This window comes from Sardina pilchardus, chromosome 13 (genome assembly GCF_963854185.1).
Source record: "Sardina pilchardus chromosome 13, fSarPil1.1, whole genome shotgun sequence".
NCBI classification, from domain to species: domain Eukaryota; kingdom Metazoa; phylum Chordata; class Actinopteri; order Clupeiformes; family Clupeidae; genus Sardina; species Sardina pilchardus.
In genome coordinates, this window is record NC_085006.1 from 15411926 (window position 1) to 15437370 (window position 25445).

At 44.4% G+C, this 25445-nt stretch overlaps 3 protein-coding genes across 3 annotated transcripts in view; 2 read left to right on the forward strand and 1 right to left on the reverse strand.

Annotated features, from left to right (window-relative positions):
* Positions 1-93: 93 nt before the first annotated feature.
* Positions 94-10760, reverse strand: parlb (presenilin associated, rhomboid-like b). The gene is made up of 10 exons (XM_062552926.1): positions 10657-10760; positions 9658-9877; positions 8829-8969; positions 8580-8628; positions 6994-7089; positions 4263-4412; positions 3913-3983; positions 3071-3172; positions 2737-2834; positions 94-2446 (listed from the first exon to the last, which is right to left on the reverse strand). Exons 1-10 carry the CDS (start codon positions 10725-10727, stop codon positions 2329-2331), a joined length of 1116 nt encoding a protein of 371 aa, XP_062408910.1. The 5' UTR covers positions 10728-10760; the 3' UTR covers positions 94-2328.
* Positions 10761-12287: 1527 nt separating this feature from the next.
* Positions 12288-18378, forward strand: LOC134099372 (nucleotidyltransferase MB21D2). The gene is made up of 2 exons (XM_062552208.1): positions 12288-12623; positions 15395-18378. Exons 1-2 carry the CDS (start codon positions 12371-12373, stop codon positions 16657-16659), a joined length of 1518 nt encoding a protein of 505 aa, XP_062408192.1. The 5' UTR covers positions 12288-12370; the 3' UTR covers positions 16660-18378.
* A 2543-nt stretch (positions 18379-20921) lies between these two features.
* The window catches only part of fgf12b (fibroblast growth factor 12b), a 58148-nt gene continuing 53624 nt past the window's right edge, over positions 20922-25445 (forward strand). Inside the window, exon 1 of the mRNA XM_062552211.1 lies at positions 20922-21237. Coding sequence (XP_062408195.1) covers positions 21213-21237 — 25 coding nt within the window. The 5' untranslated portion in view covers positions 20922-21212. The remainder of the gene's footprint in view (positions 21238-25445) is intronic.

The window sequence follows — 25445 nt, forward strand, 5'->3', positions numbered from 1 at the left end:
ACACCACAGAGTAACGTCTGCTCGCCCGTTGGTGGACTTTAGCCGTTTTACGAGATTTTTAACACAATAACCGGTCACGAGAATCGATTGTCAAGAGAAACCTTGAGCAAATGAAATTTCTCACACCTCTAATGTATTGCTTCATAATTATTGTGTGTTGACCAACATTTCAAATTTCAAATGAAAACTGCTTTATGATCTAGGCCAAAGCCTCCTCCTGAGTCACTGTTGTGATTACTGCCAGGAACTTGCTTGATAACCAGGTTGATCAATGATTTACTTAAAAGGGGATCAAAGTCTAAAAGCCATGGGTGGAAGCAATGGCTGTCAGTTCTCCATTTCCATAGGCCTATCAGTGAGGAAGACCAGCTAATCTACAACTCCAATTCCCAAGAAGTTGGACTGCTGTGTGTAATGTAAATAAAAACAGAATTATATTATTCTAAATGCTATAATGCAGTTGCATAAACAGTATACACTTGGAAACAGTGTAAAGACAATACATCAATTGTTTAAAGAGAATATTGTTTGATTGATATGTTGATTTTTAATTGTATTCCAGCAACGGCTGGGACATGTTGGAACAGGGCCATGTTTACCACGGCCTCTTCTTTTAACAACAGTTTGTAAATGTTTGGGAACTAAGGAGACCAGTTGCTGGAATTTTGATAATTAAATGGCCTGTTCTTGCCCAATATAGGATTTCATAGGATAGGATATCTGATCAGTTTGGGGTGCTCGTAATCCTGTTTCATTTTCCTTAACACACCCAGCATGACCGGTCTTAACTGCGGGCAGCCCATTTCAGCATCTGGACTCTCCATTTATGAAGCTATACGGTTGTAATATGTGCAGAATGCACATGGCACATGCACCAATGGGCAGACCGGGTTGGTCGGGGTGGCTGTGCCCGGTGGCTGGCATGGCGGGAGGCTCTAGCAGACCAGAAAAACCAAGCAGACAAAGCACCAGGCAGAGCAGGGGCAGTCTGATTCTGCCAGATCAAAAGGATCAAAGATTAGGTTTGCCGAAATCCCTACATTCATTGTTCTTAAATTGTTGCATTATTTGCCCACAGCTTTTCACAGAGTGATCAATTCTGCCACATCTTTACAACTGAGAGACTGACTCTTCTAAACCAGCATATCATTTTCATGAAATGTACAAATTGTTCAGTTTCAAGATTTGATATTGTCCATGTTCTTTGTGCAACTGAATAGGGGTTGATGAGGCTTATAGATGATAGCATTCTGCTGTTATTCACACTTTATACAACGTCCCAATGGGATTGTACAAACACCAAACTGTTAAATTGACACCACACCAACACATGCATCACAGGTGTAACTCATTTAAAATAAAACGTCAAAAACAAATAGCTCTTTCATATTAATAATGTGCATGTGTTGGTAAGAGTGCTAAGAGAAAATTCTGATCCAAAGCATTCAACTGTGTACTTTAAATATTTATTAGTTCAAAAGAAAAAAAAAAAAAAGATTTGCGTAGACACAAACTACAAAACCTCTGCATTCCTGTACATGTATACGTTTAGTCCATCTGTGTTTCCACCACAGGAGGTCGATGCGAGGGCACGGTCATTCTTTTAAATGTCAAACTAACACTGAGGAACCACAGTCATGATCTCAAAAGAGGGAGGGCTGAGAGAGAAAGGGAGGGCTGAGAGAGAGAGAGAGAGAGAGAGAGAGAGAGAGAGAGAGAGAGAGAGAGAGAGAGAGAGAGAGAGAGAGAGAGACAGAGAGAGAGAGAGAGAGCGCTGCTTCCAGTTACTCTTCACTCCACTCTTCAGTGCACAGTGAGAGGGGGACAGTTGGGCTTTCTTTTAAAGTTTTGGCCTCTGATTCACCTTAAGGAGGGAGTGTGTGTGCTGCTGAGACTACAATGTCACCCAGTGGCCCTCACCCTACCTGTTCCTCTCTCACACAAACTGAAGGCCCCAGGCAGAGCCATGCCACAGCATATGCCATCTACTGTAGCACTACGTCTGAGAATGTGTCAGATGGCTCGGGTATGTAGACACGGGGCTTCGTTTTGAGGGCTAACTTATGAAGAGAAAAAATAAATGCATTTACCGTATTAGTGGGGGCAACATGAAACATGTAAGCAGGGGGTGGTAGCCCTCCGCAAAGGCATGTTTGTGAGTGTGGGAGCATGTTTACACGTGTGGGTAGAGATAAAAACAAACAAAAAACAAAAAAACAAACAAACAAACGAGGTGGTCTCAGAGTTGCGTTTCTCTTCCTGTCCTCATCTCCCCACACTGTGCATGTCCGTATGGAAGTCTGGGAAGCCCAGCAGCATGGCAGGGGTCTACGCTGTCCCGGTTCCTCCTCTTCCTCCTGGACCCCCTGTCCTGATGTCATGCCAAATCTTCACCAGAGGCTCACGGTTCTTCCAAATCAGCTCATGGCCATACCACACATACCAGCTGCAGACAGACATGTTGACAGGTCACAGAAATGTAAACAACTGTAAGTGTAAAGAATGTTACAGCTAGAAAGGGTAATACAGAACCCTCACTTAATTGTATCCTTTGTGAAGAAAAAGACACACATCTTACTGACATTAAATACATTATTACCTGTCAATTGACATTTTAAAAATTAAATAATTTCAGGAGAATCAGCAAATCATTCCACTCCTTCAATGAAGCACATCAGAGACATCCTATCAAATAACGACACAGTTGAGAAGACTGCGAGGTTTTTGCATACTCACATTCCAAAAAGGGCTCCGCCCAAATGTGCCGCGTGGTCGAATAACTTCCATCCCATCACTAAGCCAGCTGTATCCATGGCAACGATCGCTTTCAATGCCTAAAAAAAAAAAAAAAAAGTTGCCAAAAAAAGTTGTATAAGTAACACTGTATACACAGCCATCTACTTTATAGCTAAGAAGCATTCGCTGCCTCCCGCTATTGAAAATTCAATTCACTGTAGTCCCTCCTTCATTTCTGACTAGTGGACATTTGCAGTACAGCACATATAGTCTCCATGGGTGTGCTTTGCCTCAAGTCCACACAGCACCACAATGCCCCCACTAGGCTACTCACATTGCCTGCAGTGAACGTGTACATGGGCAGGAAGATGATGGCCAGTTTGGCCTCCGGCATCTTGGTGCAGACGGCAGCCAGAACGGTCATGATCGCTCCAGACTGTTGAGGGGAAAGCCAGTATGTGATCAGACAAAAGTAATGTGTTCAGTAGTTTGCAAAATCACTACGCTACTCTGTTCTACACTATACAGGTCACACATAGCTATTGAGTATCATTCTCTTTTTGACTCCCTCAGGCAAATGTTTTCTTTGATATCTCTGGTCCATATATAACAGCATGACTGTGGAATGATAACTTTACTCCATCTAAATAGGCTGAAAGACTGAATACAAGATCAAGTACACCTTTAACAGTAATTAAGGCGAAACAGTTTAGTTTTCAACATTGCTATAATCCAATAATTTAGAATCTTTTTCAGGGGGACCAACAAATTGGTCAGTATAAAAATTGAAGCATTCTTTCAACAGTCTGCAAGGGGACCAACACATTCAGCTACAATTACAGTGTCAATAAAAGGTATTCACCTAACTTGAATATTTCCACTTTTGCTGTTTTTATGCATTTGAATATTGATCAATAATTTACAAAAATCCCCTCTTTAATGTAAAAGTGAAACCAGATTTCTACAAAGTAAAATCTTGATTTATGGGGGTCAAATACAAAAAGAAACCATCAAAAGCCTAGAGAACCATGGGAAAATACAAATAAAATGTACCACAGTTACCTTCTATTAACTATTTGACTAAACCATCATAAGCATTTAAAACAAAATGTCACTGAATAGATTGCAGATCTGTTTAACCACTGCTATACAGTCTGTGACTAGAAAAATGCTTACCGCTCCAAGAGATGGGCCCAAGCGACCAGTGCCTATCTTAGCTAAATAACTACCAAATGTGGAGATGGCCCCTGGTGAGAAACACAAAGGTATACAAATGTTAAGACAACAATGCAATGTTCTGATTCACACACACACTCACACACACACACACACACACACACACACACACGCGCGCGCGCGCATATAGACACACACACACACAGACACACACACACACACACAAATGCGCATATAGAAAGACACACACAGACAGACACACACACACACAAACACACATTGAACTTATTTAAGAATACACATTGTGTATGGGGATGTAAGCATGCACGCACATACACACACACACATACCTGCAGACAGGTAGACAGCCATGAACTGCTCCTTGCCCAGCATGGAGACGATGCTGGAGGAGAAGCTCCAGAGGACGTACATGTTGGCGGCCAAGTGGAACAGAGAATAGTGACTGAACGTGGACAGCACCATGGGAAGGCACACAGCCTCTGAGTGAAGTGGAGGAGATAGAACACACACACACACACACACACACACACACACACACACACACACACACACACACACACACACACACACACACACACACACACACACACACACACACACACACACACACACACACACACACACACACACACACAATGAAATAGTTCAAGAATTTAAAGGCATACCACTGCACTGACAGGAAAAGGGCTTTAAATTGGCCTCAATCACCAATCTACACATTTGTTCAGACATAACACTAGGGCTGAAATATTAAGGCTACAAAAGCTGGGGTTGTTACTATATATGTTAGATCTAGGGCTGGGACAACGCATCGACTTAACCGATTAGTTCGACGCAAAAAATACGTCGGTTCAAAATATGCGAATCGACACGTCGTCAAAATCAAAACAAGGTTGGCGGCAACATGAGTGACTCCTCAGAATTTCAAAAGTGCAAGGCACTGCAGCACGCACTCGTTCCTCTACTGCGTTTCTCTAACTATGGGCCGCGGACGGAGCTGCACCGGTCCGCAATGTAGAGAGACTGCTGGTCTGTGAGGCGTGGAGTGAAATTAGGCTCGGTGCTTCACCTGATAATTTGCTGCGCAATTGATGAAGCAACCGCGGCCCGACAGAAAAAGAAAACAAAAGTTTCAGCAACCAGGAGGAAATACTTGCTAATTCGGTGTGAATAAACATACAGCAACACAATGAAGTGTTGGTATGAGCGTTCATTGAATGCATGCATGTGCGTGTTTGCGCGACAGAAACTGAAACTAATCGATAACGTTGGTGGCAAGTTCCGTTCAACCTTCTGTTTAATTATTTAACGACGTTTAATAGAACAACGTGGATTCTTGATACAGAGCAGAGTATAGTTCAGTCAAATTTGAATATGGTCAAAAGATTGTAGCCTTAGTCTTTCATCTAAAAATCTCCAGATCAGTGATTTACATCTGCTCGGCCGTAATATAGACTAAAGTTGGTACGTGTTTCCTGAATCCTTACATTCAGAGATTCAAATGGAATTTCATTAAAAAGCATGTCAATTTTGTCTCCATTTACCTACAAGAGTTTGATGCTTGCATGAGGGAAACATCCCAAAACAATAGCACCCATATTATTGCTGTTGTTTTCAGAAGTACTGTATTTGTCATGCAACCATTACCATGCAAAAGCTATGTAAGGGATAATCAATGACGCGCCGTGCGTTTATAGGAAAATAATGCACGTTCGAAGTGGTATTAAGGACCCGACGCCGCAGGCGGAGGGGACTTTACACTTCGATAAGTGCATTATTTTCCTATAAACGCACAGGGCGCGGAGTTGATTATCCCGCTTATACCACTGCTACTATCATTTTCGTTTATATTGCCGCCGTCTTAGATACAACATTGCTGTTTTTACCGTTACATTCACATTGGCGAATTAATATTCAAGTGTAATAAGCCCAAAAGAAGGGAACTACTTCATAGCCGTGCGGTATATAGAAAAATAATGCACGTTCCAAATAGCGCATCACAATAGGAAATTTGACCAAGCAGTGGTATAATGTAATTATACTGTATCTTACATTACTAAAGCAGGTCTCTGATTTTTTCACAAACTTTTTGTGAACAATGTTAGCATTTAAAACATTGACTGCTTTGAAGTGAAAGTACACTTAATACAGCATAATAATAATTATAATAATGATCATCATAATGATGATTTGATGGGGGTATACAGTATGTGTAGGTGGGCCCTATGGCCCCAAAGTCCCAAAGACTTAAAATAAGCCTACTTAACTTGTCATTTTATTGATGGCAGTTGGGATCTTATCCCCTTCAATTTGACAACACTCCCAGTGTTTTCAAGGCTTCAAGGTTTTATTGAATGCTACCTCTGACTTAGAATGCATTACTTTGCACTTGCATAGTCTTTCATTTTGGAATTTTAAGAGCAATAAACATACATTGCAATGTTTTATTTCATTCAGATATGTAAATCAACATGTATATATTGCAATTAGTCAATTAGTGGGGAGATAATCGATAATCGAATCGAATCGAAATCGAATCGAACTGAAAAAATGAATCGTTAGATTAATCGATGCATCGAAAAAATAATCGCTAGATTAATCGTTTAAAAAATAATCGTTTATCCCAGCCCTAGTTAGATCATAAACTTCCACATATTTCTGATTACTCTCCAGACTCAACAAACTTATCTTGCTTTGCTGTAAAATATGACCTAGTTGAAAACAGAGCCGTCATTTTATGAACACATATCTATACAAAGTCAAACCTCTGTGTCAGCATTATCTCTCCCAAACCAGGTCAATGTGAAGAAATGACTCTTTGAGACATCATATAACCATTCACACAGTGAATCCACCCTCTCTGGAGATGGTCCTCATTAAGTGTGTCTTTACTAAATAAAATGGACACCCCTGTGGTTCTCCGCTCCGAAATTGGAGAGAGGGCCAAAGAGGTTGGATGTTTTTTTTTTTTTTTCGTCTCAATTGAAAAATGTCCCGAGACAGGGCTCATTGCTTCACATAATCACTGTGTGAGGAGGCAAGGGAAGGGATGGCACTCACTGGAGGCGGGGTTGGACGTGAAGTAGGTCAACATGGAACGCTGAAGGGCCGGCACTCTCCAGCAGCAGAACACAAGTACATTCGCTGCTATTATACCTGAGCAAGAGGAACCGCAGAACACAAGTACATTCACTGCTATTATACCTGAGCAAGAGGAACCGCAGAACACAAGTACATTCACTGCTATTATACCTGAGCAAGAGGAACCGCAGAACACAAGTACATTCACTGCTATTATACCTGAGCAAGAGGAACCGCAGAACACAAGTACATTCACTGCTATTATACCTGAGCAAGAGGAACCGCAGAACACAAGTACATTCACTGCTATTATACCTGAGCAAGAGGAACCGCAGAACACAAGTACATTCGCTGCTATTATACCCGAGCAAGAGGAACCGCAGAACACAAGTACATTCACTGCTATTATACCCGAGCAAGAGGAACCGCAGAACACAAGTACATTCACTGCTATTATACCCGAGCAAGAGGAACCGCAGAACACAAGTACATTCACTGCTATTATACCCGAGCAAGAGGAACCGCAGAACACAAGTACATTCACTGCTATTATACCTGAGCAAGAGGAACCGCAGAACACAAGTACATTCACTGCTATTATACCTGAGCAAGAGGAACCGCAGAACACAAGTACATTCACTGCTATTATACCTGAGCAAGAGGAACCGCAGAACACAAGTACATTCACTGCTATTATACCTGAGCAAGAGGAACCGCAGAACACAAGTACATTCACTGCTATTATACCTGAGCTCGGATAATTTGTGTCCACATTGTATCCGTCAACATTCTTTAATGAACCTTTGTTACGTCGTGAAGAAGTCAATGTCAAGGCGACGCGACGCGACTAAAATAGAAACGGACAGCGCGACAAAACAGGGTTGAAGAAGTCGCGTAGCAAAGCAACTTGTCGCGTTCGGTCGCATCGCATTCAGTCAGGACATTCCAATTGAAAATACAGGGATGGAACTGATTTTGTCGCACGCATGCAATCGCGTCGCTTGCAGTTAGGACACGGTGTCAGTCAGTCAGACACACAGAATCAGACAAGAAAATGCTTGCTGCCCAATCTCGGATTTTGCTCAAAGTTTGTCAACATAATGTCTAGATCACAAAAAATTAACACCTATAAAATAATTTTGTTATGTTCCAATGTATCCCTTGACTTTTTTAAAATCATTTTTACACTCTTGAAAATGCCTGATATTGCAGGCCAAGTTCGGACATTAACATCTTAAAAAGTATTATTCTTTGCCTGCCCAAACACATTCATGTTATAACAGGATCATTGAAAGCTTGTACTTCCCAGATAATGTTTTCAGGCTGTAAAACTAAAGTTATATCAATGGCTGAAATTTTTTTACAGGCTCTGGTTTTTTTTGGGACCCACTCATAATACTGACAAGATTGGAACAAAATCTGAGACTGCGCATCAACAAAACCATGCAATAATGGTGATCTACATTGAATATTTGACAATTGTTTGTGCAGTTGTGACTACCATGGGACAGTTTTACAAAAAGCTGATGATGACATGAACGCATGGAAGAATAAAGCAGACTTACCCGTGACAGTGCGTTGGCCTTCACTCAAGCCATGCCACCATTGGTTTATCTAGACAGAGAAACACCAGTGAGGCCATATGATCGGTCATTACCATAGTATCAAGCATATCTTTAATGTTTTTCCAAATACTGAAAGGTTTACGCATAAAAACACATAACGGTAAATTAATCGTGTAGTTAAATCATAACAGACGATAAAGTTCAACCCCAAAACCACGATGAACTCTGACCCCTGGACTTCTTGTGTACCTGTTTACGAAAGTCGCCCTGCTTCTGCGGCCGGATCTTCTCCAGCCAATCAGCACGCACCTCGTCGAAGTAGGTCTGCACGCGAGACTTGAGGGACTCATACTGCCAGATGGCTGCAGAGCCGAAAGAGCAGCCTGTAAACTGATATGGAGTTAGTCCCAACTCTGTCCTCCGAACACCTTGTAAACAGCCATGTGTGCAAGATATCGTTCATGGATAACAACACTGTTGATGCAACAACAATCAACTCTGTTCCATTAGTAGATGTCATGATAACATAAAAAAATGCTTTTTCATGCTCACCACATCTGTATCTGTGCAACACCGCACAAAGCTGCACTTGCTTACACTGACATCTGACTTCTACTTAACATGTTAGTTCAAAATCAAATCTCTTGTAAATGCTGCCCCATGTCTGTATCTGAGTAATATGAGACAGACAGTGCCCAAGCACAGCCATCGTGCAAGCATAGCCATCCCTAACAACAGCAATCTTTGCAAGGTTACATTACATGACAACAACTAACCCACTTTGTAGTCTTCACAGTACAGATCAATAAACAGTGTTCACATCATTCGTATCCCGACACACTTGTTGATGATCATCTGTTTAGACTCCCAATACTAACCCACCATAACTCAATAAGTCAAATGACAAGCAAGCACACACACTAGCCATAAATCAAATAAATAACACATAATAACATTCTAAGCCCTGAATAATAAGTACAAGCATAAGTATTTATACTCTTACATATTACTCTTATATATAGTCTTGAATTTGGTTAAGTGCTCCCTAGTATGAATGTTGAGTGCCAAGACAACCTACCCCTATGGTGAACACCAATGGCTTGACGAGACGGCCAAAGGCCCGAGGGGGCATTTGTGGGGTTGGAGTTGGGGTAGGGGGTACACTCTTCCTGTGAGTCAATTCTCTCTCAGCCAACTCTATGTGTGGCTGGCCTGTCTCCTCCACAAGGCCCTTCTTCGGTTCCACCTTCTTTGTTGCTTTCCGGAAGCCACATCGCTGCTGTGTGTAGAGGGTGAATCTGTACACATCACAATACAGGTTAAGTGTGTGTCTGTGTGTGTGTAGTAAGCTTCACAATCTTTCCCATCCGTGATGTGTTACTGATGGATGTGTTCCCTCATTCGCTCGTTCCTTCCCCTCTCCCTGCAGGTATATTACACGCTTATGGGTCAATGAAGTGCACCCACTGACACAGCTCGGTAGGTGCATCAAACGCGTAACATTAAGTTGTTAAACCAGTCTACTGCAGTAAAGGGGGTTCTATGACATATATTTCTCTTTGAAGTAGGCGTGTTTAGAGTCGTATTACCTTGGAAGCATTCAGAATAACACAACTGAAAAGCAAGAGGTTTGTAACACCCCTCGTCTATATCTTAATGAAGCAGAATGCATTATCAGCTTATACCTAACCAGGCCAAACAAGTACAGACTTCTTCACTGCAAGAAAGTAAACGGAAAATGGCTTGGGTAACTAGCCGATTACATCAAAAGACCAACAACTTGCTAACTAGCTAGCTTTCGTAACTGTGATTGACAACACATCCTCAAGACATTAACCATATAAATCGCTGTGTTTCATCTCTAGGCTTACAAAGTCATAACATATATTCGATTAGATAGGGTAACTTTACAGTTCACTTAAGTTAAGTGGCAAATGTATGATACTGCTGTCATAAGCCGAGGGACAGGATGGGACATTGTAGCTACCCATGTTATTATTAAATAATGTTAGCTATCCCATAGACCATAACTCAAGACCTGCACGAACCTTGTTGAAGGCAACTGAAAACATTTTACCTGTTACTTCGTGTGGCAGAGTTAATTATGTCCTCTCTAGCCCATTTTAATACACATCCCCTCCACGCCATGTTCTACGTGACCCCCAGCAACTCCGCCTGGCTTGCCATTCTCTACCGGGTCTCATGATGTCATGTCAGTCGTTAATGCAAAGAGAAAAATGGACAATGCCCTCTAGCGGCAGTAATATCCTGCGTTTTTTCTTTTCCTTCAATTTGCAGGATCATAGGGCATAACATAATCTGATTTACTTTCCAAACCCTAGTATGCATTTGTGTGTTTTTTTTCTTTTATTTGCACTGAATGTGTATTGCACCTGTTATATTGTACATGGATTTATTATGTATACGTTTGAGCCATGTTTATAGGCTAGTAGCCTACATGCAGAATTACTACCAAAAAAATTAAAATAAATAATAACAAAAATAGGATGTGCCATTCTGAAGTTGTCAAGAGCATTAAACACACACACACACACACACACACACACACACACACACACACACACAAATAAAATAAAATAACAGCAACAAAATTATAGACAGAATACCAGCTGAGATTAGTTGCACTAGCCTATTTTTTCTTTTTTGCAGTTCACAGATTACATCATGTGTTTACATATAATTGCAAAAGGGCTCTCCGATGTTTTCTCAGTTAGCCTTTTAAAATGATATCAGATTAGTAAACAGAATATGCCTGTAGAACATGGCTAATAATGGACACCTGTATACTGTAGGCTATCTGTAGATATTGCATTAAAGATCAGCCATTTCTTTCTACAACATTAATGATGAAAAAAGGACATTTCTGAGTGTGTCCAATGCTGCATATTTGCCTAAGCTGTCTGTTCCTACTGTCTTTTTCCCCAACTGCTTGGAATTTCCTGTAGCCAATTTGATTTATCTTTGAAGCTGGATGAACTCTGGAATGTATCCTCATGAGTGCTGCGGTTCACAAGAATAGCCTGCGCTGCCGAGGCTGAGCCTACTGTAAATGATTTTGTTGCAAAATAATGTAGGCCTAATGTTTTGAGAACCCTTTGTATCTGTTGTTCAACTGTACTGTTTGACAGAGTCTTAAACATCAAACATCAGCTCCTTTGTGTGTGTGTGTGTGTGTGTGTGTGTGTTTATTGTTATTGTTCTTCGTTTGTTTATTGTTTCTTGATCTAATTTTGGGGAATGAATGAGACGGCTACACTGTTTGAATTATAGGCTTAAATAGGCTAAGTTATTCAAGTTTAGAATTACTTGGCTACCTCTAACAAAGGTAGCCAAAAAATGAACACATGAATCACAATATATATATAGGCCTATATATATTTGGATGCACTAACTTCATTCTCATAACCAGCTAGTAACACTCCTCCAAGCTCAAGCAAGCCTATCAGATTGCAGTTGCCCAGGAGATGCTACGGCTTGCAGCATCAGCACCATGGACCAGTGATTTCGGATTTCATCATTTTCAAAACCATGGCAATCGCTATGCCAACGTCGTCAAGTCTTATTAGCCGAATTGATCTCAGGATACTCGTTAAAACCATTAGATAATAAGCAAAGGCGAAAGGAGAAGATATCACGCCTCCATACACGATAGATCGCAGATATCATTAAGTTGAAGTCACGAGCGGAGCTTCCGCCCAACGCACGGCAACCTGGGGGTAGGGAGTACGTAGAACGTTGGCGTTTACAACATTCTGTTATTCCTGGCGAACATGGCGGCACCTGCGCTCTCCAGCCGGGCTGGGTCCGTGAGTAGCCTGGGGAACAGCCCCACTGCGACTCCCGGTTCTACAAACATGAATAAAATTATCCCTGGATACCCAGAGCTCGACTTCAGATCGGGGGCGAGAACTGAAGAACTGAATCGGTTGATCCATGAATTTAGTAAACATGACCAGAGGGAATATGACGACCAGAGAGCACTGGAGATCCACACGGCCAAGGACTTCATTTTCTCCATGCTCGGTGAGTAGTAGCGAGCAAATGTATATGCACACTCGGGTCAGGTTCATTGCATTCGAAATATCCGAAGAATTAAATGTGTATTTGCACGTCTGGGTTTTGCCTTGAAGACTTCATTTAGGTTACTCGCTAGCGTTGTTCATTGTTGTGACTGGTAGCAGAATAACTTGGTGGCTAGCTGCCTGCTGCTGTAGAATGTTAGCAGGTAGCTAGCCAAGTGTAGCTTGTCAGCAACACAAACGAATTATTAAGGTAGGCCCTATTTTAAACTCAAATGACCGGGGCGAAATAATGAAATATATGTAGTCCTTATTTGTTTTAAAGGGTTCATGACCAGGAAAGTCAAAATTCCTTCCTCAATTACAAACAAGAAGCAGAGCAACTTGGCTTTGATTTTATCCCCACCATAAATAACACCTTTTACAGCAGTTAAACGTGATTGTAACCTAACACTCTAACCACATCACTTTGTAAACAAAATGGGGCATGCAACAAATTGGAATGGCTCAGTCGTCTTAAGAAAGTAATTTCAAAACACACTGCTTCACCTAAATTCATGAAAATAATAATTCTTCATAACCCTTCATAACAAGCATCAAAGTACCAATGGACCAACACAACCTCATTGGCAATCGTTTGATAAAAGAAACTACAGGGTGCATAACACATTTCTGGACTTTAAAATTGCACACCTGTTATTATAAATGCATTCTGACAGTGTAGGGGAAACTCCGGCTGGACAGTCTCTTGGCATGGTGACTGCATCTGAGCGGGAACAGAGACATCCTGAGTTCAGTGAGCAGGAAAACAAGCGGAGCAGAGAGGAGCAGTCCTGCCACATGAACTCAGGAAACTGCCCGAAGGCCCCGCAGGCATATCTCTCCCTGTCTGTCGCTTTCTCCCCGACCCACTTGATATGAGCACACTCCCGTGCTGACTCACATGATCAGACAGACATTCTTCTAGACACGCACATACATTGGCGAACACACACTCTTGTGTCTTTTGAGTACATGCAAGCACAAGGTATTTCCTATAATTTTCTCTGTGTTTTTTTATGTATTCACGCACAGAGATACAGACATGATAGACTCACACTCTCCACAGCTTTATGTACAATCATCATCATCATCCTCATTCAAGGCCCACATGGATTTAGTTTCAAATACACACACACACACACACACACACACACACACACACACACACACACACACACACACACACAAACACAAACACTAGTCTCATGGCCATATGAACACATGTATGGCCAGTCATTATGGCAGCCTCGGCTTGCCTTAGTCATTTTTCTTCTCTGTCTATGCTGGGGCACTTTGAGTTACTAGTCATGACTCATGAGTCTGATTATACTGAGCCAAGGGCATTTAGTTACTGATTGCTCATTTTACGTGTGTGTGTGTGTGTGTGTGTGTGTGTGTGTGTGTGTGTGTTTGAGAGAGAGTTCTTGAGAGGGAGAGAACAGTAGGAAGCAACTTGTGCTGAAGGAGACGTTGATTTTACTTTTACCTCCCACTCATGGGTTGGGCGTGTTGGCCGGTTTGTTTTTAGCAAAAAGCTGCCTTGCCAGGCAAACCCAGACTTGTGTAATCACAAGCGCTGATTACAGGTTGTGCTGTCATATGTGGCCGGGTTTACCGCTGTGTTTTATTATAATTGGTGGAGCCTGTGGTTCCATAATCAAAGTCTCTCATTTACAGTTTATGGCAGCTCACTATGCTCATGCTAATAATGCCATAGGCTAAGTTATTTAGAAAAAAAAACCCACTGGAGTCCTCTCACAAATGATAGAGTATCTTATCTGGACTACATATTGATGTGATAATGTGTTAATATATCTAATATGTTAAAGGCACCCTCAACAAGATTTTTCTTTCGGGGTGCCTGTACAGTTGAGAAGCCTTTTGCAACAAATTCTTTTGCAACACATTCTGAATATAACTCCATAGTAGTTCTTCTCCGGTTCGATTTTAGAGGGGGGTTTAGAGGAAAGTTGCTAAGTCAGTAATTTGGTAATTACCTACAGATGGCCGCTCAGACAATGGCAGAAGTGCTGTTCGTCATGTTATGAGGTTATGTGCCATCAAAATGATTCTAGAAACGTTATGTTAATGTCAAAACATTGTTACGGGTGCCTTTAATATGTCTAATGACCCATGCCCTTATGTCTTTACTGGAATGACCGTTTTCTGCAACGTTACAATATCACATTAATTTCACAAAATACACAGTGAGATCCCATGGGATTTCTGTAAGAGAGAATGTTTATTTGTTGGCCCCCCTGAACTTTGCTTTGTTAGAGCATACTTATTCTTCAACCATCATAAAGAGAGAGAGGGGAGAGAGAGATAGAAAGAGATAGAAAGATCCACCATCTGAACAATGGCTGTGGTACAACACAAAGCATTTGGGGAATGCACCCCTAGCAGAGGGGTGAGATCATCATAGGGTGTGACTGCCCCCTAGTGGCTAAACAATGTTGTGTCAGTGTGCACTGTAATACAGTCACATAATGGTTTTGGGTTGCATATGGGAAAGGTTAGATGAGATTGGTATCTGTTTCTCCAAGGGTATAGTGAAGAGGGCACATGATTATATCCTCATGGGCAGACATCCTTAAATTATGAAGATCTTTGATAAATGTTAAACATGTAATTTAATATCCATGCTATCTTTGTGCTGCTGTTAGCGCTGTGCACCAAATGGAGGAAGGGAACTTGGTTCTTAAAAAAGAATGTCTCCTTTGCCTCTCTCAGGTATGGTGCAGAAACTCGACCAGAAGCTACCCGTCGCTAACGAGTACCTGCTGTTGTCGGGCGGCGTGCGGGAGGGCGTGGTGGACATGGACCTGGACGAGCTGAGCGTGTACGCGCGCGGCACCGACTACGACATGGACTTCACGCTGCTGGTGCCGGCGCTGAAGCTGCACGACCGCAACCAGCCGGTCACGCTGGACATGCGCCACTCGGCGCTGTGCCACTCGTGGCTGAGCCTGCGGCTGTTCGACGAGGGCACCATCAACAAGTGGAAGGACTGCTGCACGGTGGTGGACCACCTGAGCGGCGCCACCAACTACTTCTTCTCGCCCACGCTGGTGGCCGACTGGTTCCATGAGTCGGTCAGCGTGGTGCTGGCCGAGATCCAGAAGAAGCCGCAGCGCGGCATGCCGCGCGTGGAGAAGGTGGAGAAGAACGGCACGGTCATCTCCGTCATCCTGGGCGTGGGCAGCAGCCGCATGCTCTACGACATCGTGCCCGTCGTCTCGTTCAAGGGCTGGCCGGCCGTGGCCCAGAGCTGGCTGATGGAGAACCACTTCTGGGACGGCAAGATCACCGAGGAGGAGGTGATCAGCGGCTTCTACCTGGTGCCCTCCTGCTCGGCCAAGGGCTGCCGGGAGAACGAGTGGCGCCTGTCGTTCGCCCGCAGCGAGGTCCAGCTGAAGAAGTGCATCTCCGGCAGCCTCATGCAGGCCTATCAAGCCTGCAAGGCCCTCATCATCAAGCTGCTGTCGCGCCCCAAGGCCGTCAGCCCGTACCACCTCCGCAGCCTCATGCTGTGGTCCTGCGACCGGCTGCCCTCGGCCTACCTGGGCCAGGAGGACTTTGCCGCCCACTTCCTGCTGGGCCTCATCGACGACCTGCAGCACTGCCTGGTCAACAAGATGTGCCCCAACTACTTCATCCCGCAGTGCAACATGCTGGAGCACCTGTCGGACGACACGGCCATGCTGCACGCGCGCAAGCTCTCGTCGGTGCGCTCGGACCCGGTCGAGCACCTGCGCACGGCCATCGAGCACGCCAAGGCGGCCAACCGGCTGACGCTGGAGCTGCAGTGGCGCGGCGGCACGTCGGGGCTGCCGTCGCCGCAGTCGGACGCCAGCGGCGAGCAGCAGCCGGACGACCGGCTGGCCAAGAAGCTGCAGCAGCTGGTGACGGAGAACCCCGGCAAGTCCATCTCGGTCTTCATCAACCCGGACGACGTCACTCGGCCCCACTTCCGCATCGACGACAAATTCTTCTGAGGGGAAATTTGGGGGATCGCATGCTTGCTCTCGCCCTCTCTCCCTCTCTCTTGCGCTCTCGCTCTTTCTCTCTCTCTCTCTCTTTCTTTCTTTCTTTCTTTCTTCCTCCCTTTCTCTCTCTTTCGGATGCACGCTCACACACTCACACGAAAAGCAAAAGTTTTGTATCTTCCTTCCTGTAACAGAGTTGATTAGATGAAGAGGCCTGTACTAGAAGGGAAAATGTGTTAAATTTGCCCCCCCCCCTCCATGCTGTTCTGGGACTGAGAATACATTTGAGATCCCTGACCTCTGAGAGAGAGCGAGAGGGAGATAGAGCGAAAGAGCGAGAGAGAGAGAGACAGAGGTAAGGGAAGATTGTCCTGATTTTTCAAGAGGTAGCAGTTTTTTTTTATTATTTGGTGCTTTGACTATGTGGGATAAATGTAAATGAAAGAGGACTCTTGTGGATTGTGGTTTTATGTTTTTTTGCACAGTTGAGGTCTAAGCGAAGGTCTAAGAGCAGGTCTTGGCCTAGGCGCCATTTTTATTTTATTTTTGTGCTCCATTTAATTATTCAGCAATCACCGACAATTAGAGATCATGTGTCACGAGTTTAGAGCTGTTAAAGAAATGTAAGCTTCATCGTATATTCACATTAAGGCTAGCTAAAGCTCATCTGTATAGTCATTTGTCATAGATTTCATGTGTGAAGTTATCAGCTCTGCAATTTCAAATGGAATATGCCAAAACTCTGCGAGATGGACGCTCAAAGACTCATATCTGCATACTTAAGTGCAATTAGTTTCAACACGCATTGAGACACTGGTGCCGTTTGGATATGACTTTTGATTTGCACACACAATATGTTCAGTACATACACATACACACACACACACACACACACACACACACACACACATACGCACACACTTGCAGACATACACGACTCACACCAACAAACTCACGTGATCCTCAATGCAACACATAATCTATTTAAGAGCTGCACCAATATCAGTGGCGCAGTCATATCCCTTTCAACCTCCTTATCCTATGACTCTATTTGTGGAACTACTACTGTTTTAGTCTTATTTTCTGTGTTTGCTGCTATTTTACCTTTTTTTAAACAAAAGTTTTTATAATTTACTCTTATGCAAACAATTGTTCATTTGAATGTGCATTGCTACTGTGTAAATAGTCCTGTAAATTGTCATATTTTGTTCCATAAAATGGATACTGCTCATGGCGTACAAGACCCCCATGAGGCCATATTATCTTGAGTATCAGCCAATCAAAGGACTTTAAAATCGGTACAAGCCAATTGTGTCGCATCAACCTGGAGGAGGCAGACCAATTGGAACTGACCAAATGCAAAACCCACCGAAATCAGCAGGGACCAATCACACTGCCTTACAGTATCACCCTGGACCAATCGTTTGTTTGAGGGTTGATCCCGTGAGTTAAAAGATTTAGATTTCAGACAAGACACCAGTCAACGGTTTAATCCGAAAGGAATCCATTTGGAGACTTGTAACTATATCACTATGTACCAAATCTAATTGTGTGAGTTTTGAAAGATGGTCTTTCATGGCGAGAGTCGCTAATATATCGATGAGGCATCACAGAAGAACTCGTAGAATGTTCAGTTGCAGAGACTGCTGTCGGCTGTAAGGCAGACAAACATGCAAAATGAGTGTGTGATGAATAAAGTCAAAAGAAGACCCTGCAGCCTCCACTGAGGATCACTTTTGTTCTTCTCATTGTTATTCTTGTTTATTTTGAGCAGTGTCATAAATTAGGCTGAATAATAAGGAGACATGTGCCTGTAATACGTTTTGTAGAAGAAGCATTTCAAAGCTGTGCAATGTATCCTTGGCCTCCCACGGTCAAAGACGGAAGTGGTTATAAAAAACATGCCTTTTTAATGTGAGGGGCCCATTTGGGCTCTATATAATGGAAGATGTTGCTGCTGATAGCCTGATCTAGAGGTTAAATGCACTGTGGAGTACTTAGCAGAGAAGCTAGCACTGAGGTCTGGGCAGAGAGCCGCTTTCTCCTTCCGTGCCCCCTGTGTCTTGGACTTCTGCCAATAGGTGACAGCCAGAATGACAGATGACTGACAAGGTGGGATGACCAGAGGTGGTAGAGTCCTGATTGGTTGAGAGCAGCGAGGGAGCGACCCGATTGGACGGAACAAAATGACTGTGCACAGCCCATAGGTGCTGGAAGCCTTCCCAGGGCAATGAGAAGTGAAAGGAGGAGAATTATGGCTAGGAGCCCCCATTCCAAGACCCCATGCCAGCCCGCCACTTCTAGTGTGTCAGTCAAACGTATTGATTTGTATGGCTACAGACTGGGTGATAAGCAAGAAGGTCCCTGGGTAAATAAGTCGCCACAGATAAACGAGGCAATAAAGCGAGAGCGCAGAGGGAAAAGAGGAGAAAATAGCGCTTCACTTAAATCACATGAAGTGCCCTGACCTCCAGGAAGACTAGTGCGCGGATGGAAACATCATGCAGCTGACGGCACTCGGTGGAGTGCAGTTCTGATGACGCAGGTGCTGAAGTGCTCCGACTCTGGCAATCTGGAGATACTTCAGTGGCAGTTTTAGAGCTGATATTTCTCCATGGTGTCTGCATATTTACTAAATAGATTCTGCAAGCCCAGCTTAAGATTTATTTGGGATAATCCATTTTGTTATTGTCTGCATACACACACACGCACACACTCAAACTCAGCACCTTGCCTTTTGCGCCAAGATATTTTTGCTTCCTGGCGCCTCAGCACCTGTCAGCACACCTGCGCCCCACTCCGCCCATCTGAGCAGGGATTGTGTGTGTGTGTGCATGCGCCTTTCTGAGAGAGTCTGTGTGTGTGTGTGTGTGGGGGGGGGGGGGTCTCATGGGAGTCTCATGGGAGCTGGTCTCATGGGAGCTTTAACCTGATATTACGCAAAATAAGATTCACATTCAACATCAACACCCAAAAATGCAATTCCTGCACTATGCAGCATTTCCTTTCATAATAGATGTTTATGCAAACACAAATGTTTCTGTTTGTGTGTCTGTTTTTTTAGACAAACCATTACCCTATGAAAATGTCAATACCAATACCAATATGTATAACATCGTAGTAGTATTATTAGCCTACGGTATGCCTTTACATGTAACAGTGTTGTGTCTAGTGCATGCAGACTTGCATACATGAGCTTTAGAGTTGCATCATGCTCTGATATTTTGCACTGTCTGAAGGTCATAGGAGTATCCCAAGAAATGGGAAGAGCAGTAATCCTCCGAGTGTTGTTCACAGGATGTGGCATTAATTGGAAATCAATTAACCTACTTGGGCAAGGCCACTAAAGGAAGTGCTTGAAACAGTGTCTCATCACTTCTGGCAGGCCTACTTCTCCATTTCACTGTCGACTGCAGCCATCTTTGCTCCTGACATAGCCTACCTGAAGAGCGTGGATCGTCTCAAAGTTGCAGCCACTACACCAAAAAAGTGATGTTACTATGGTAACTGACACCCACATCCTGTTATCATGTCAGAGGCAACCTGTAACCTTGTTACCATGGTAACCAAACGGGTACCCCTTTTTAAAGAAGGAAAGTTCCCCTGGGCAACCCACACCTGCATTACAGTAATAACTAACACTGAGAGGTTTATCTGACACAGGACATATAATAGTGAACACCTCATTTCCTTCCCAACACGGAAAACTGTTTTTTTTTTCCTCCCACTTTTTCTCTCTCCTGAGAAATTATCCATGTTTTCAGTCGTGTTACTGGTGTAGGCCTAGGCTAGGCTAATTGTGACAGAGCATAACGAAAATGTTTATCCCACTAAAAGAGATGGTGGTTAAATGATGCATGTTTAAAGTTAATCGATATAGGCTATAGGCCTACATGTTCTGAGATTAATTTAACACAAATCACACAAGTCACTGTTACTGTTAGGCTATCAACAAACTAACTTGTTACTGGTGACATTGACCACTCTCGTAACTCATCTCACCTTGGGGCTACTTTCATAAAACTGGTGAAATCAATGTCGCTTGCTGACCTCTGCGTGGAGAAGATAGTGCTTAGCTCAGGAGGCTTAGATCAGCCCCATGGGGATGGGCGACTCGGGGCTCCACTTTTTCCTCAGATGTCACCTTAAACAAGATCCTGGGCCGTGACGTCACTTCTGTGTTTGATAGGAGCCGAGCTGCAGCACCACGGCGCGAGAGGACAGCTCCCGATCGCGGCGCGCGGACACAGGTAATGCACGATCCCGGGCCCGAATCACAGACACAAAAAAAACGCCCAAATTTTCTCCGCTCGGACACAACACCGTACCTCCACCGACCGCGTATCACCCGCCCACCACGTTCACTCTCTGACAGCCACGAGGATTGATTAACAACTGTTCTCACGAGTCGCGCGCGTTGATTACAGCACGGGCAAGCCAGGCAACTGGAATCCAGTCGCGGGGAAGGAAGAATCACATTCCATCCCGACCGAACTAGGCACGTACAACCCGAAGGTAGCGTTCCAGCATCCACCCCCTGACCAACATCCGCACAGAGGGAGATGGAGAACAAAGACAAAGCTGCCGGTAAGGAACTTTACATGTCTTTTTTACATGAAGGCTGAGTAGGCTACGTTATGGGTGTGGATGATATCTCAGCGTGTGGGGACGCGTCTAACAGAGCGGGGCAGTACTGGTGTATGTATAGACTGCGGTACTTGACACTCGCATACAGGACGGGGCGGCTCGCCGTTTTACATGCATGTTGCTGCGGCGGAGTTTCAAAGTCTTGTTGTTTGCCGCGGACGGAAAAACCCCAAACGCGTTTATGTCCTGCGGCAACGGGAGCGGCAGGGGAGCGTGGACCTGCCCCCGCGTTGACCAGCCACCGCTTTTGTTTTCAGCGAATGGCTGTCGGGAGTCCTGATGCAGCAAAATCAAGCCCTCCGTGGGTCTACCGAGGGGAAGGGTGGTTTCACTCCTTCCTGTGAATCCTGGACGATGCCGAACACGCACTTAACGTCGTGGCGTCTTCAGATGTAACCCATGGACCAGTTTAATGCACATGCGACATAGATGTGTCGTCAGTGGAAACTGTTGAGTTTTTGAGGCAGGGCACATCGAGGTTTTTACCTGGAATGACACTGCTTAAGCACCTACCTGTTTTATGAATCTTGATGCCCCTTGATTATTTCAGTGTGTGTGTTTGGCTATGGTGTATCAGCTTGTTGACATAGCCTACAGCTTTTGGGAATGACTGACTAGGCTACACCATAAACAGCCACATAACCCTGTGGGAATAGCCTTCAGTTTCCCTTTATAGAGGACCTGTAGTTGTGTATGCAGATGACTTGACACATTTGTACAAGATTGTCCATACCTGTGTGATAGTGTGTGTGCATGTGTGTGAGTGTGTGTGTGTTCATGCGTATGTCCGTGGTTTGTGTATGGGTTGGCCAACATGGTGTGTTGCTGGTTCCGATCAGCATTCAGAACGGGTAGCCTCCCTGTCGAAGCAGACTTCACTGCATCAAGGGGAAAAGTAAATGTGTGCGCTCCCTAGGAATTGTGTGTGTCTGTGTGTGTGTGTGTGTGTGTTTGTGTGTGCACGTGATTGTGTGCGCACGCACACGCACATATGTGTGTTTTTATGAGATTTTGAATGAGTTTTTAAATGTGTGTGCATTCATATTTGTGTGAATGTATGTGTTTGCGTAAGTGCCAGTTACGTTTATCCGTTTATCCCCCCCACCCCCACCCTTGGTCATAACCTTAAACCTTCATATTCAACCCCCTTTTCTAAACATCAAACACATTATGTGGACTCTGTGTGAGCGTGTGTGTGTGTGTGTGTGTGTCCTTTTGTGTTCAAGCTCAGGTTTTCACATGCTCATTTCGTTTGAAGCGGCGTGGTGGTGTCGTGTCTGACTGATGCCCCGGCTGCGCCCGGGTGTTTCTCTCCCCGCGCTCCGCTGGCATCAGAGCCTCCTACCGCACTCATCACGCTCAGCTCGCTGGGTCCAGCTGGGGGCATCCAGGTTTGAGCTCGACACACACACACACGCTGCTGAGGAACAGACCTCAACAACGCCCCTAAATGCGCTAATGAGAAGGGCCTGACCACTGGCCTGTGAGCCCTCCTCATCTCACACAAGCCAGGGCCTGAGGGAGATCCGGCTTTCTTTAGCCCACCTCCAGAGTCAAGCCCTCATAATCACGGACGGCTGTCACGGAAATCCATTAACATACAGTCTTAGACGTCTGTCTATCAGCCGGAGCATCCCACATTTGTCTGTCTGTATAATCATCTGCAAGTGTGTGTGTGTGTGTGTGTGTCTGTGACTCACATATGGTCATATTAGCTATTGTACTGTGCATCGAAGGAGCGTCTTAAATGCTGTGGGACTGCGTGGTAGTCTGCCGCACAGTGACTGGCTGCCAGAGGATTTGAGATCCTTGAGTAAACGTGGGAGACTGCATATGCAAGCGACTGGAGATGAAAATAGGTTACATCATGTGTAGGATATAAATCATTTCCGTTTCCTATCCATCCTGGGTATAGGGGTATGAGGGTCTATGCATTGCAAATGAGCAATGCTGGACAAGAAGGCCTACTTACAATAGGGAGAGAGACAAGTGCATATACACAAATGTACCACAAAGTGTGTGCGCGCGTGCATATGTGTGTGTGTGTGTGTGCGCGTGTGTGTGCGCACGCGTGTGCCTGAGACCTGTGTATACAGAGTATGTATGTATGCATACTCTCTAAGTCAAAATGTGTGTGTGTGTGTGTGTTTCTCAGTCTCTCCCTCTTTCCTACTCTCGTTCTCTCTTTCTCTTTTAAACACACTCACACACACACACACACACACACACACACACATGCACACACTCTCACAGACATGGGCACATTACATTTGACTGTGCACTCTAATTCAGAGTCGTAAGCCCTGGCACATAAGTGCTTTACAGCACCATAAAGGGCCCGCTGTTAAAACTTCCTCCTGTGGACATCCATGCCTCTCTGCTCAAGGTCACCGAGTTGTCTCATCTGAGCACAGCATTGTCCCTGCAAGTCTGTGTGCGTGGACAGACTGTCTGTTCCTATTAAAAACAAAATAATATAGTAGAGATATATGCTTATTTTCAGACTGTCAAGTGATATTTGGATCTCACAGATATATTTTTTAAGGAAAATGTCTCAGAAATGGTCCGCGTGCGTCGGAATGTCGACTGTGAATCCGAGCCATCACTTTAGAGAATGATTTTCACACAAACATGTGCTCTGTGGACTGTTTGCGGACTATTTATAGGGCCGTGTGGACGCCCAAACTCAGATCTCTCCTCTAGGGCCAGCACCAACAAAGTCAAGCAGTTCCCTTTGTGATCAAGCACTGTTGCGGAGAGAGAGAGAGAAGAGAAGAGAGAGAGAAAATGGTTAGAGGGAAACAGAGCGAGCGAAAGAGAAAGAGAGAGAGAGAGAGTGTTGGGGGGCGAGAGAGAGAGAAAGATAGATATATAGAGAGAGAGAGAGAATGTAAATGTATTAAAGGGACCAAGACAGTAAAATACAGACATGCTATTGTTGCTTCCTTCTCTTGCTACTGGAGAATGGACCGAGCGAATACTGGACCCAGAAGGAAGTTTATGGGCAGGGTCAGAGCAAATGGCTTCATCATTGTAAGTATTTATCGCAGGGCCACTGATGTAAGCAGTCGGTGCTCAACCACTGATGTAAGTATTTAATGAGTGAGCTGGACAAGAGGGCGGGGGCATCAGAACACCTTTGTGAAGGACACTTGAAACCAGACTTCCATTGAGTCATAGCCTCTCCTGATTCAGATTGCAGCCAGGGCCAAAAGGTACCTCTCTCTCGCTCTCTCTCTCTCTCTCTCTCTCTCTCTCTCTCCCTCTCTTTCTCTCTATCTACTGTATCTATCTATCTAGCTCTCCATCCCTCCTCATCCATCTGTCTTTTCCTTTCTAACCCTTTGTCTCTCACTCTCTTTTGACGGTGTGAGTCACCGAAATGCACAGTGGCACTTTTCATGTCATTGTGTTTCAGCTGACAAACCATCCCTCAAAACTGCCACCCTAAACAAGCCGGTAAAAATACCCCATGTGCATGTGGTTATAGACAGAGGGCAAGGTCAGAGGTGTGCTTAAGTGTTTGTGTTTGTTTATTGCTGTGTGTGTGTGTGTGTGTGTGTGTGTGTGTGTGACTGTGTGTGTGTGTGTGTGTGTGTGTGTGTGTGTGTGTGTGTGTGTGTGTGTACTGTATGTGTGAGTCTGTGTGTGTGACGAGAGAGTCTGTTGTGTGTGTGTGTATGCTTGTGTCTGATGTGGTCCACAGGTTTCCTTGTGAAGGACGCACAGACAGGCAGAACACTGTTCATCACTGTGACCAGGGTCGGTGGACTGATTGCTTCTCTGGCCCCGGACTCTCTCCCCGTCCGATACTTAGCTCTCTAACGGCAACGTGCTTCCTGCTGTGACTTCGTACCCTCACTGTGCTGTGTCGTTGCGCAATTTAATATTTATCTTATTCTTAACGTACGAGTAGAGAATAGTGGCTTTGTCTAAACAACTGCCAAAATGTATAATTTATAGGAGTTCCAAAAACAGCACGTAAAGGAGGCCAGTGTTTCAGAACGTCTCTGTGACAAACGCTTTGAAGGTTGGAGATGTGGGTGATTGTGAGATCGGAATGAGACTACAAGGTCATGCCAGATCCGCCCCAAAATGCATTGTGCTCCTATAGCAGATGCTGACACGGACAAGATTCCCATCTCCCT